Below are 12,410 nucleotides of genomic sequence, written 5' to 3' on the forward strand. Positions count from 1 at the left end.
GCCTCACCTGCCCACCGAGACCAGCCCTTCCCACCCCTTCCCTTCTGTGCTGCCTGAGCCTGATCTGCCCATTGAGACCAGCCCTTCCCACCCCTTCCCTTCTCTGCTCCCTGAGCCTCACCTGCCCACTGAGACCAGCCCTTCCCACCCCTTCCCTTCTGCGCTCCCTGAGCCTCACCTGCCCACCACCGAGACCAGCCCTTCCCAGCCTGCACTGACTCATTACACTGGGCTCTAAAGGCACTCACACCCACCTGTAAAATGTGAAGTGTGACTTGCGCTTAGGCATGTGTGGGAAGGAAGGAAGGCTGTGGCAGCAGAGACCTCTGACCCAGGTCCACCACGTTCCATGCCTCTCCCACGAGATTCCCGCGGACGCGTGTGTGGACATGTGTTCAGTTGGTGCATGCGAATCCACGTAGTGACTTTCTGTAGCAAAGCACAAGCGAGGAAGCTTCTGGGCAGCAGGGTTCTCCTTCTCGCTCCTGTGCGGACAGGACCAGGCCTGCACTTGGCGGGGACAGGGTGGGCTTGGAGGCTTGTGCCTCCAAGACTGTTTGGCATGGCTGCTCAGGACGCCATGCCAAACAGTAAGCATCTACCTGATGAACAACCTGCTAAGTTGGGGGAGATGGTGGACCCGTCCCTGCCCAGGACGTAAAGCAACAAAGGGGCCGGAGGGTGTCCAAGGCGGAGGACAGCGGGTGACCCAGCCCAGTCCTCGTCACGGGGAAGGGATCGGAGCCACGGGAAGTCAGACCGAAGCGAAGGTGAACTGGGCACGCACACATGTGACAGAATTTAGGAACAGCGCCCCAGCCTCCATGATCCCACGTTCTTTCTGCTTTAGGAGCAGGAGGCTAAAATCTATCTGAATTCCAACTGCAGAGGAGGAGAGGACCTTAATTAAACGGTGGCCAGGAGGGTTTAATTTAGGAAGAGTGACATTTCCGAGTACCTGGGCGGTGAGGCATTTTGGGGCCTCACTGCCCAGAGGGGAAGACGTGCCAGCTGCGCAGTGCCCTGGGCAGGGGCAACATCTGTGCGTGTCTTAGCTCAGCCCAGTCGTTGGAACCACCAGCGCCGTCACAAAGCCCTTGTCTTTCATTCTTTCAAGGAGAAGCGTCATGTATCCAAGACGTCCCATTTTGCAAGGAACAAGTTGGGCGTGACCGTTGTTATGTGTCTGATGTCTCCTCACCAGCTCAGTCAGTGGAGCCAGGAAAGGGTGGCGGTGGCCGCGGAGGGAGGGGACCTCCCTACCTGGTGGGGGTCCGTCTTCAACGCTGCACCTGTGCTGCCTCGGGACACCAGGGTCCAGACCGACAGGAGACGCCGCTTGGGGACTCACGCTGTCCATTCGGCGATTACCAGCGTCCCCTGTAAGGTACACGCGGCCCCGGGACTCGTGAACTTCCCGCAGGCGACGCCAGTCTCTACGAAACAGAGCGTCTCCCTTTGCTGGTGAAGCAGGATCTGGAACGAAGTCACTGCAGGTCCACTTCCGAGACTCTCAGAGACGGTCCGGGATCAAGTGCGTGCACATTTTGTGGGCACGTCCGGGGTCATTCACCCTCCAATCCCTGAAGGCAGTGTTTCACGGACATTGTTTTTATGTTAAAAAAGCCACTGTGTGACTTTGTGTAGATTTCATTCTACACATCAATTTTGTAATATCAAGCTCAGCTCTTACCGGGTGAGACACTGAAACTGGAGGGAGCCCTTAAACCTTATTTTTGAGGTGTTTCCAGTTAGCAGGGCTCCGAGCTACGGTTTTATTTACGTCCATGTTCTTCATGAGACAGTGAATCAGGATAAATACGTACCACACTACTGTGATGATGGATACGCATACACTTCATTAGCGTTTACTTAAAACCTCCACGTAATATTATAATGATGGTAGTCTGCATGTAACTCGTTACCAATGAGTACTTTTGTTTATGTTATTTCGGTCCATCCATCAGCCTATCTATTCATCCAACCATGCATTCATTTCTGTCTGTCTTATTGTATCCATCCTTCCATCCACTGATCAGCTAAGTATCTACCTACCTATCTACCTGTCTGTACATACATCTACCTATCATGCATACATCTGTCATCCATTAGCTGTCTGTCCATCACCCATCTATCTACTTACCTATCATATCTACCTATCCATCCATATCTATCTTTCTATCTATCCATCCGTCTATCAGGTCTATCTATCTATCCATTCTATCTATCCATCCATCTATCTATCCATCCATCTATCTATCCATCCATTCATCCATCCATCCTATTATCTAATCCATCCATCCATTCGTATCTATTATCTAATCCATCGATCCCTACATCTACCTATCTACCTACCTACCTACCTACCTATCTATCCATCAAGCCATCAATCCATCCCTATCTCTCTCTCCTTCTCTCTCTCTATGCACCTACCTACCTACCTTCCAACCTACCTATACCGCCATCCCCCTACCTGTGGCTGAAGCAGATGTTAGCTGAGCTGTGGTCCCCTAGCAAACTCGGACACATCTCACAAGTAGTCTGACAAGAACCTTGCACACTGCCAAGCTACTATCTTCTTCAATTAACTTTGGTCTGGAAATCAAAGAAGAAAGCCAGCGCTCACATAAACATATCTGTAACCAAATCCTCTAGAGTTGTAAGCTACATACAGGAATGAACGTACCACTAAACGGATTCCTTTACCTTCTGAGAACCTTTGAAGGAACCTAGGCTTTAACAAGCTGGTGGTCGCATGCATCCGTGGGAGGCTTCCTGAGAAATTCTCTGTGCTCAAATTCAGGAAAAGTATGTTCTGAGGCACACAGTGTCCCTTGCAAGGTGCATCAGGCAAATTAACTGCTGAGCCATGGACTTTGACATCGCTCAGAAAACCCGGTCCGACATTCTTTAATAATACAGACTGTCTGTCCACCGAATTTGTCAGGGAGCCCTGAGAAGCCCAGCAAAGCTCTCGAAGGGAATTTTAAAGATTGATAAAAGAAGTCTTAGTAGTTTCTAGACGGTCAATGGAATCCTTTCTTTTCCTTTCCCTACTCTATGAACCCAAGTAAATGTGCACAATCGCTCCGGTATCCCGTGGCATTTTGCACGATCCTCAGGAAACCCAGGCATGATCTGGGCTCCTGGGGGTTTCCCATGTTAGGAGCTAAACTCGGGACATCAGCCTCCTGAAGATGGTCCACGAGCACAATTAATGTGCCTAAATCTGCTCTATGTGGGCTGACCTGACCCCCCGAATTCACAGTGGACATGATTCCCAAGACATGAGTGTTGGCAGATACGGTGGTTAGGGGGATTTTAACGTTGAAGGGACCATGGAGGGGCCCTAATCAGACAGGACTGGTGTCCTCAGGAGATTGTTCTGTTCCCCCCTCCCACACTGAGAGGGAAAGGCAGGTGAGGACGAAGAATCCCGGAAGAGAGCCCTCACCAGACACCCAGCTCTGTTAGCTCCTGAGGCTGAACCCCCAGCCGGCAGAAGCAGGAGATCAGAAACGCCCTGTGCAAGGTGCCCAGGGTGCGGCCTTTGCTCTGCCGGCCAAAGCAGAGCGGGACCACATGGAGAAAGTAAGCGGCATTTCAGTAGGAAGGGAAGTGAGAGAAAGTGTAAGGAGACCCGGGACGCCCACTGTCCCTCCCTCCCCGGCCGGCGCAGGCGTGGGCCCCGCTGAGCGCCCAGGACAAAAGGAGCGACAGGGCCTCAGGGTTGGGTCACCAGGGAGGGGGTCCTGTCCCCTTCCCTTTCCTTTAGAGAGGCGAGGGCAAACATCACCTCAACGGAGGCTTGCTGCACGGGCCCTGCTGGGCACAGCTAGAGGATGCTGTACAGGGGACGTCCAGCCCTGCAGGCGGGTGGGGGACACAGGGGTCCTGGGTCCACAGGGGTCGGGAGAAGCTCTCCAGAGAATAAACGACAAGCCCCAACTTCCTAAGGCTCTTCCTGGGGTCCGCACATGGCCTGTGGGGGAGTATTTCTTGCCAAGATTCCAAGTGGGCCCATATCCTGTTGATCACTGTAGGCGTGACCACAGGTGCGAGCAGGGAAGGGGGAGAGAGAGGGAGACACAGACTCCGAAGGAGGCTCCAGGCACAGAGCCTGAAGCGGAGCTCAAACTCATGAACTGTAAGACTGTGACCTGAGCCAACGTTGGACATGGCACCAACAGAGCCCCACAGGTGTCCCCTGACACAGCCTCATAGCCCCTGTGCATCTTACAAGTGGGAACAGTGAAAGTCCGTGCACGCACAGTGGAGGGCTCGGTGACCCCAAAGTGTCCACACCCAGCTGACCAGAAGCTGGGACTCTGCTCCTTCAAATGGCAAACGGGCTTTGCAGAGAGGATTCTGTTATGGACCTAAAGACAGGGCAGGGGTCCCGGGGGGACTGGGCGGGTGTGATCGAATCCCTGAAAAGCAGATGGCTTTCTCTGGCTGGAGTGACTGCCCAGGCAGAGATTTCAAGTGTCAGAGGGACCCAGAGACCACAAGGGACTCGTCACAGCTCAGCCTCGCAAGTCACACTGACGGTTTTCCAAGCACACTGGGGTACAGACGTTACAAGTCACTGCGGACAAGAAACCAAAGAAAACACAAGCGGCACGCCCCCCTGTCCTGCGAGGCGGTCTTCAGCTGGTCACATAAGCCACACGCTCTGCCCCGAGTGTTAACCAGGAACATGGGCCAGAAAGGAACCCGCCCGGAAATTCCCCATGGGCAATCTGGTTTATGTGCGCAAACTTCTCGGCCAAGTTCCTTGTGCCCTGAGCTGGGGGACGGTGTTTTGTTTTAGAAAACAAGGAGAGACTGCATTCTCCTCCCATTAAAGGAGAAGACAGGTGACGGGGGCTCAGAGAGTGTTCCGGAACCCCTGGCCAAGCGCCCTGCACCCCTCAGCTTTGGGATCCCGTCAGGAAGTACACACAGTGGTGTGGCCAAGTCTGGGCCTCAGTGGAGGGACAGCTGTCCCTCTTGGCCTGGGGTCCCGTTCCCCGGACACCAGGATTCAGAGCTAAAACTGCCCCAGCCCTCAGCCACTGGGGACGACCGACTCACCCTGGCTGTAGACACACAGAGTGACACGTCCCACTTTGCACAGCCTTAAAAACAAACAAAAGACAAAGACAAAAGAAAAACAACAGGGGCGCCTGGGTGGCTCCCTGGCTTAAGTGTCTGATTTGGACTCAGGTCATGATCTCACGGCTCATGAGTTGGAGCCCCGTGTCGCGCTCTGTGCTGACAGCTCAGAGCCTAGAGCCCGTTTTGGAGTCTGTGTCTCCCTCTCTCTCTCTGCCCCTCCCCACTCATGCTCTGTCTCCTTCTTTCTCAAAAATAAATAAACGATAAAAAAAATTTTTAAGAACCTACACAGAAAGTCACTCCTGAATGTGTTCAGGCCGTGCTTGGACACTGACTGGGACTTCTCCCAGCGGTAATTTCACCCAGATCGCGACGAACCCTGTGTCTCTCAGCCACGTCGGTGGCTGTCACTCCCTAAGGAACCTCGTGGACATTTCTCCCCACGAGGCCCCTCCAGGAAGTGCTAGCAGCCCAGGGAAGGCAAAGATGGAATCTGGGAGGGACCAGAAGGGGACAGAGCGGCCAGGCTGATGGATCCGCCCTCCATGTGGCAGTGGGGCACGTGGACGGGACAGGAGTCAGAGCAGGAGCGCAGGACATGCACGGGAAAGGCAGAAGGAGGTCTGGGGCCAAGCTTGCACGCCTGCACCTGGGGGTCCCTGCCCTCCTAGTCCGGCCCCACCGCTCACGCCTGCCAAGTGAGCGCCTCACTGCTCACAACATGTTCACCAGGAGTCACAGGGTCCGAGCCCGCAAAGAACAACACACACGTGTGCACAGCAGAGCCCCTGGGGGCTAGCGGTCTGTGTGACGGCCAGGGGACACGGTGCTGCCCTCACTCGCTGATTCACTCCCGCCCATGTGACGCTGCCGGGCAAACATGAGCACTCACTCGCTGCACTTGATTCTGAAACGCAGACGGACCCCCACTCGCTGGGTCTCGGCAGAAGTGTGGGTGGGAGGTGGGGTGATCCGCCGTCCAGGGAGACTGCAGCTGTCCGTTAGGTACCCGAGTGCCAGGTACTGACAGTGCGAATCCTGCGTGGTGCCCTGAGAGAGGTATTCGATGCCTGTGCACGGTGGCACAGCCCCTTTCTGAACGACAACTACGAACATGAATGAATGGCTGCCTGGGTCAGTCCAAAGTGAACACGGAAATGCACTCTTGTCCTTGCTCAAAGGCGCTACCAGCAGGGGCGCTGCTGCGGGGAGGCCTGGGAACACGAGGGAGGCATGCATGAGGTCCTTTCCAGTGACACCGCTCCTGGGGGGCATGTCGACTACACGTCCATGAGAGTGGAGGCATGTGGGCGGGGAGGGGCGGGGGAGACCTGGGGGGGAGCTGCAGGTCCCAGAAAGAGACACGCTGCTGGGCTGCAGGCAGGGTGGACCACAAGGAGAGACAGAGAAGGCAGCAATGTGGCTGAGTGGGATCACGGAGCCTGATGTGGTGCGGGGGGAGGGCCCTGGGGTGGCGGTCCGGGATGTAGGCAGGCATGGGGTCCGGGAGGAAGGATGTGAGGTCCATGATAAAGACAGGACCAGGATGAGGCAGGATGTGGGCATCGGGATGAAGGCAGGATGTGAGACCCTGAGGTAGGGCTATTCCCCGGTAAGGACAGCACAGGAGCGCAGCAGGCAGAGGGCAGTGACTCTGGCCGGCGAGATGCTGAGCATGCACAGGAGGTAGCAAGGAAATGAAAGACAATGAGGTTGCTGCAGAGGGCACCCAGGGGACCTGCGGGGTCAGGGAGGTGCAGGACTCATGCACAGCTACAGCTGGTGGGACTGAGGACCAATGCGGATCAACAGTGGCAGAGAGAGGCTGTTTCTGAATTCTCCTATCTTCCTAAAAGCACAGGCTCTCTAACGAGTTCATCCGTCATCCATGCCCTCCTGGGGAGTTTTACAACCAGGGAAAGCTGACTGTAGAGACCTGAGCACAGGTCAGCTCCTGCGTAAGAAATCGCGTAAACATTATGACACTGCCATAAGGCTATCCCATCTTCCCCCTGTTCCAAGGGCCCATTTATTTTTCCGAGACGCATTTGTTCTCCTGAAAGCATCCATCTGTCTCCGTCCAGCGCCTAGTAAGATAGTATATAAACCCGACATTCTACCTGCCTCCTGAATCACATTTTTCTGTGAACTGCTGCCTCCCACATGTGAATAGAACTCTGTCTTGTCTCTTCCTAATGTCTCTTGTCAGTTTAATTTACAGGCACCCCACACAGAACCTAACAGACTACAGGAAATGTATTTCTTCCCCGACAGTGGAATCTGGAAAAGGAAACAAGATCATCTGTGGAAACTCGGTCGGGGCACCAAGCACACGGACGTTCTGTGCAAGAGAAGCAAGAAGGGGGTAGTAGCTGTGAAGGTCATAATATTCAAGATGGTTGAGTTGCTTTTAATGAAATAAGGGAGGGCCTGGTAAATCAGTTGCAGGAGACACTAAGTGATACTGAAGCCATTGTATTTCTGCTCAGTGGTTGTGAGGACGTGGTGGTGAGGCCGGGCCACAGGTGCTGGAGGCCGGCAGGTCCCTGACGCCCCTGGAGGTGCCAACGACAGCACGGCTACGCCTCACCCGGGGGCGCAGGGAATGGACACTCCCTAAGGAGCATCTTCTCACTCCAAGACAGAGCGCATGGGTGGGACAGCTCAGCCCCCCGCCATTTAATTTTAAATCTGACGCAGGCCACGCATATGCCAGCTTCCCATCATTCCGGGGGGTGAAGCTGTCACACAGCAGCACCCTGACAGCCCACGCCTGCTTGCAGCCTTTGGGGACGAGCACCACACAGCAAAAAGAGGTATGGGGAGCGAGTCTTAAATTTGCACGTTAGTTTGTCCAGAGGTCACGTGAAATGTATGAACCGCCCCCTCCCACACTGGGAAGCGAGCCTCTTCGTTTTACCAAGAAGGCATCGGCAATGAGAACTCACCAACGAAAATGCGTTTGTCTTTGTTTTCTTACTGGTGCGGTGTATGAATGCTCAATGTGCAGAACTCTCTTGAAAACGAAGCAAAATTAAAAAGGAACAGAAAAGGGGCGCCTGGGTGGCTCAGTCGGTTAAGTGTCCCACTTTGGCTCAGGTCATGATCTTCTGGTTCGTGGGTTCAAGCCCTGTGTCAGGCTCTGTGCCTGGAGCCTCTGTCTGATTCTCTCTCTCTCTCTCTCTCTCTCTCTCTCTCTCTCTGTGCCCCTCTCCTGCTCACACTCTGTCTCTCTCTCTCAAAAATAAAATAAAATATTTTAAAAAACTGTTAACGGAATTAACAAAAACCAACAAGCCCGAAACTCAGCTCTTCACGTAAACGAGACAACTAAAATTCACAAAGCAGTGACGGGTCTGCGTCCTGGAACCGATCTCAGGATTTACTTGGAGCAAATGCCCACCCAGGAAATGAGGTGTGTGTGATGCCACCGTGTTTATGTGGCACCGCAGAGGCGCATCGCTGCGGGCAGGAAGTCGAGTGCGGAGCGCATGCGCGGGGGCCGCTGCGAGCTAGCCCCTCACCGTGCCGGTGCGTGCAGCCCTGTCGCTGACGCCTAGATGCAGGGGCACAGGTGACCTTGCCCCACCGGGTCTCTGAGACTCAGTGGGGGGCTCCCGCGTGCAAACTGCTTCTCTGGTCCCCAGCAACTATCCGGGGAGTACTCACTACTGCTCAAGATGGGTTACAGCGACGTTTTTGGGAAAGCACCGTTTTTGCTAACTCTGAGCACGAAAGAATGACCCGTATTGACTCAGAAATAATCGCTTAAGAACCTGTGTAATGTCAGGTCCGCTTCGGCGTTTTCTCCCTGTAAAACAGTAAGTAACGCTTTCCTCCTCTTCCGCTGCGTGTTTTCCGCTCCTTTCTCTTCCTATTAGTGTAGCTAATTAATCTGATGACACTCAAAGCATAATACATTTCCGATGACAACTGTGAATCTCTCTGAGGACTTAAGAATCATATGAAACACCCTTGAACTTGGCAGGCTCACTAGTCCTGTGTGCCCGCACTGCATCAAAGAGAAAGGAGCCCGACATGTCCCAAGAACCTTCTCCTATTTCAACAACCCTCTTTGCAAGCGCTTCCTGTACGAGAAGAAAAACCCAAGCATGACATTAAGGGTGTGTCCCCAACCAGGAGCCCGATCAGGTCTTGCTTTGGTTTCACCCCATGCCCAGCACCTGACGGCAAACCCAGAAAGCCGAAGAAAGAGGACCAGGAAGGTTTCCTTTCTGCAGGACAAATCCATGGGTAAACAAGCACGGATTCGTAACACAGGTCATGTCTAAACGCTTTATGGACTAAATTACCGTGAGGACAGGCAATGCCTCATTCTCCTCTGGCGGGTTTAAAACCAACAGTGTCCGTGTGAAGGACCTGGGGACGCGCAGACCACAGGGAGCTCTGGACCCGAGTGCTCAGTCTGCAGCTGTCTGCCCTCGGCAACTGGCCTCACGCAAAGGAGTACGTCAGAGCCAGCGTGTGCGTCCCCGCACACCTGTTCTGCACACGCCTGACAACACGCACATTCCAGGTCCCCCCGATAGGCTGCCTTGTGGGGAAGGACAGCTGTGCTGCGAACGAAGGAGCATCTTCTGGGTACTACTCCCAAGGACGGCACACGGACTGCAAGGGCTCCTACGGTCTATGCAAGCAGGTGCGCAGGGACCCTGAAGCGCCCAGTCTGTCCAGTGTGGACTTCACAACTGTTGTCACTAAACAATGCACCAAACAAAGAAGATGGCTTTTCTAGAAGGAGGGCTTCACAACCTGCAGGCAGAGAAACCTCCTGGAGGAGAGGGAAGGTTCTTTGAAAGAACACACGTCTGTGGACCGTGCAGGAGGATGCCACGTGAGCAGGCCCCGGGAGCGCTGTCACGAGAAGTGGACGCACGCTCCACCCCGGACCTGTCCCAGGGGCCCCGGAGACGGGCTCAGTGCAGGAAGATTGATCGTGGACTCATCCCCTCGCACACACCTGCTGCTGAGGTAGATTCGCTAACGACACTGAAATCAGCCCGATAGGTGTATCCTTGTGAACGTGGTACCCAGGTCACCTGGTGATCCCTTACGTCGGTGAAGTTACAAAAATCCTATCCTGGGTCTCGGTCCCAGGCTCCTGGCACAGGCATCCAAGACCCATGGAATTTCTTGACCAACTGGCGCGTCTTTTGTCTTCATAATAAGCCCCTTTCAACCACACCGGGGTTTCTGCTAATCAAGTGGCTGGGTCCTTAGGTGTCCCTGGAGTGGGGGCGGTCTTCCAGAAAGACCAAGGCGCACGTAGGAAGCTTTCAGACCGAGCCCCAACTGCAGGGGCAAGATTTAATCCCCAATGGCCAATGATTTAACCAGCGACGCCTGAGTGATGAAACCAGGAGCAACACTGGATTCTCAGAGCCTCTGAGTTGAAGACCTCTCTGACCTGCTGGGACAGGTGCAAGTGGACAGGGCCAGGCAGCCCTGAGCCCGCACCCTCTCCCGCCCTCTCCCTGTTCTGGGATCTGCAGGGGCGCACAGTCAGCCCTGAGCCGGCCCCTCCCAGGCCCTCTCCCTGTTCTGGGATCTGCATGGACGCACAGTCAGCCCTGAGCCGGCCCCTCCCAGGCCCTCTCCCTGTTCTGGGATCTGCATGGACGCACAGTCAGCCCTGAGCCTCCCCTCCCCAGCCCCGAACCCCGAACCCACCCCCTCTCAAGAGCATCACCCTGCCCTCTGAAATCAGCCTAAGGCCGCAGTGGGGACTGAGTTATCCATCCTCACAGTAACAGTGCAGGGAGGGAAAGAAGCAAAGCTGAACAAACAGTATCCAGTGGTTCTAAACTTGGTTCTGATCTTCAAACCCTTTGCCCCATGTCCACCATGGACCCTGAAGGGCAAAGTGGCCCACACAGGGAGGAGAGAGGGCACTGGAGCCCCAAGTCGTTCCCGGAGACCAACAGAAGCCTGGGCCCTTTGTGAGAAAACCAAAGATCATTCTGAGCAAACACTGTGCCGTAACACGTACCCCTTGAGAAGCAGGAGGGCAGGAAGAGTGTGTTCTGATACCGTTCATCTGTGTTGCAGTCACTGCAGGCCTCGAAGTCTGCTCACTGCACACCGGGGTGCTGCGGGGCCACAGCACTACGGGGCCCCTTGGCTGCCCACGGCCCGCCCTGCAGCGTTCTGGCGGACCTAAGCTGACGTGTGCGTCCCCGAGCACGGGCCGGTGACGCGGGGCGGCGTGCGCCCCACAACCCACGTGATCTTCCTGCGCCCATGGCCACGCCCCTGCCCTTGACGCCGAGCATCAGGTCACCCCCGCCATGGCCGTCCGCTCCAGGGACAGCGCTGCTGCAACCCCGCCTGGGCGGCCCCCGGGTCTCATCGCGGCCGGGCTTACCTTGTCCACGGGCGGAGCGGGGGAAAACCTCTTGGCACAGGCTAGAAATATGTCGGGATCCGGCTTCCCGGTCTTCACCTCGGGGTCGTCCCCCAAAACGATGTGGTCAAACAAGCCGAAGAAGTCCCGGTGTCTGCGGGTCTTCATCTCGAAGGAGGCGCGGCCGGAGCTGGTGGCCACGGCCAGGGGCACGCCGTGCGCGCGCAGGTGGCGGACCAGCCTCTCCACCCCTGGGGAGCAGGAGGGGACACGGTGAGCGGGCGGGGGAGGCCTGGGCCACGGGGCACCTGCGGGCTCTGGGCTCCCATGTGACCTCCAGTCTCGGCCCCCTCCTCCCAGGAAGGAGCTCACCCCGCACAGACGCTCAGAAACACACCCGCTCAGGACAAAACTCAGAGAGCAATTCGGGGCTTCTCGAGAGCAGTTCCCAAAGGAACAGACGGCCATTTTACCCGCAAGGAACACGGCTTTGTTTGCTGGGCGGCGTTCGTGGACATGCGGGAAGCAGGCGGAGGGCGCCCAGGGAGGGGCCTCTGTGCTTCGAGACCCAGGTTCTGTTTGGTTTCCTGTCCCGAAGCAGTAACACACAATGACTGTGCTGTTGGTGTTTCCTGAGGAAACTCCCCGTTGGACTGAAAGCAATTCAATCCCTCCTCACACTGCTGGGGAGGGAGGCCATGAAAGGGCTTGGACCAGAGGGCGAGCACAAAGGCCCAGGCTCACGGAAAGCTGGTGATAAGGGAACAGAGCATAGGACGGAGTTTGCTTCCCGCAGCTGAGCAAGAGCAGCAAGCACCTGGGGAGAGCCCCATTCCCCACGCGCGTGCTGAGTGCAAGGAGAGAGCTCAGGGAACGTGCAGGGAGATCTCGCCATGCACGGAGCCGGCGGAAACATGCAGTCACCAGCATCCTCTCAGCCACAACG

The 12,410-nt window shown here is 55.7% G+C and overlaps 1 protein-coding gene across 1 annotated transcript in view; it reads right to left on the reverse strand.

The window, feature by feature from the left end:
- The window catches only part of PUDP (pseudouridine 5'-phosphatase), a 34,849-nt gene that overhangs the window by 691 nt on the left and 21,748 nt on the right, over window positions 1-12,410 (reverse strand). Inside the window, exons 3-5 of the mRNA XM_029931002.1 lie at window positions 11,486-11,715; window positions 11,071-11,092; window positions 9,686-9,698 (exon numbers count right to left, since the gene is read on the reverse strand). Of these exons, the coding sequence (XP_029786862.1) occupies window positions 9,686-9,698; window positions 11,071-11,092; window positions 11,486-11,715 (265 nt within the window). The remainder of the gene's footprint in view (window positions 1-9,685; window positions 9,699-11,070; window positions 11,093-11,485; window positions 11,716-12,410) is intronic.

The sequence above is a fragment of the Suricata suricatta genome, chromosome X (assembly GCF_006229205.1).
Source record: "Suricata suricatta isolate VVHF042 chromosome X, meerkat_22Aug2017_6uvM2_HiC, whole genome shotgun sequence".
In the NCBI taxonomy this organism is placed as follows: domain Eukaryota; kingdom Metazoa; phylum Chordata; class Mammalia; order Carnivora; family Herpestidae; genus Suricata; species Suricata suricatta.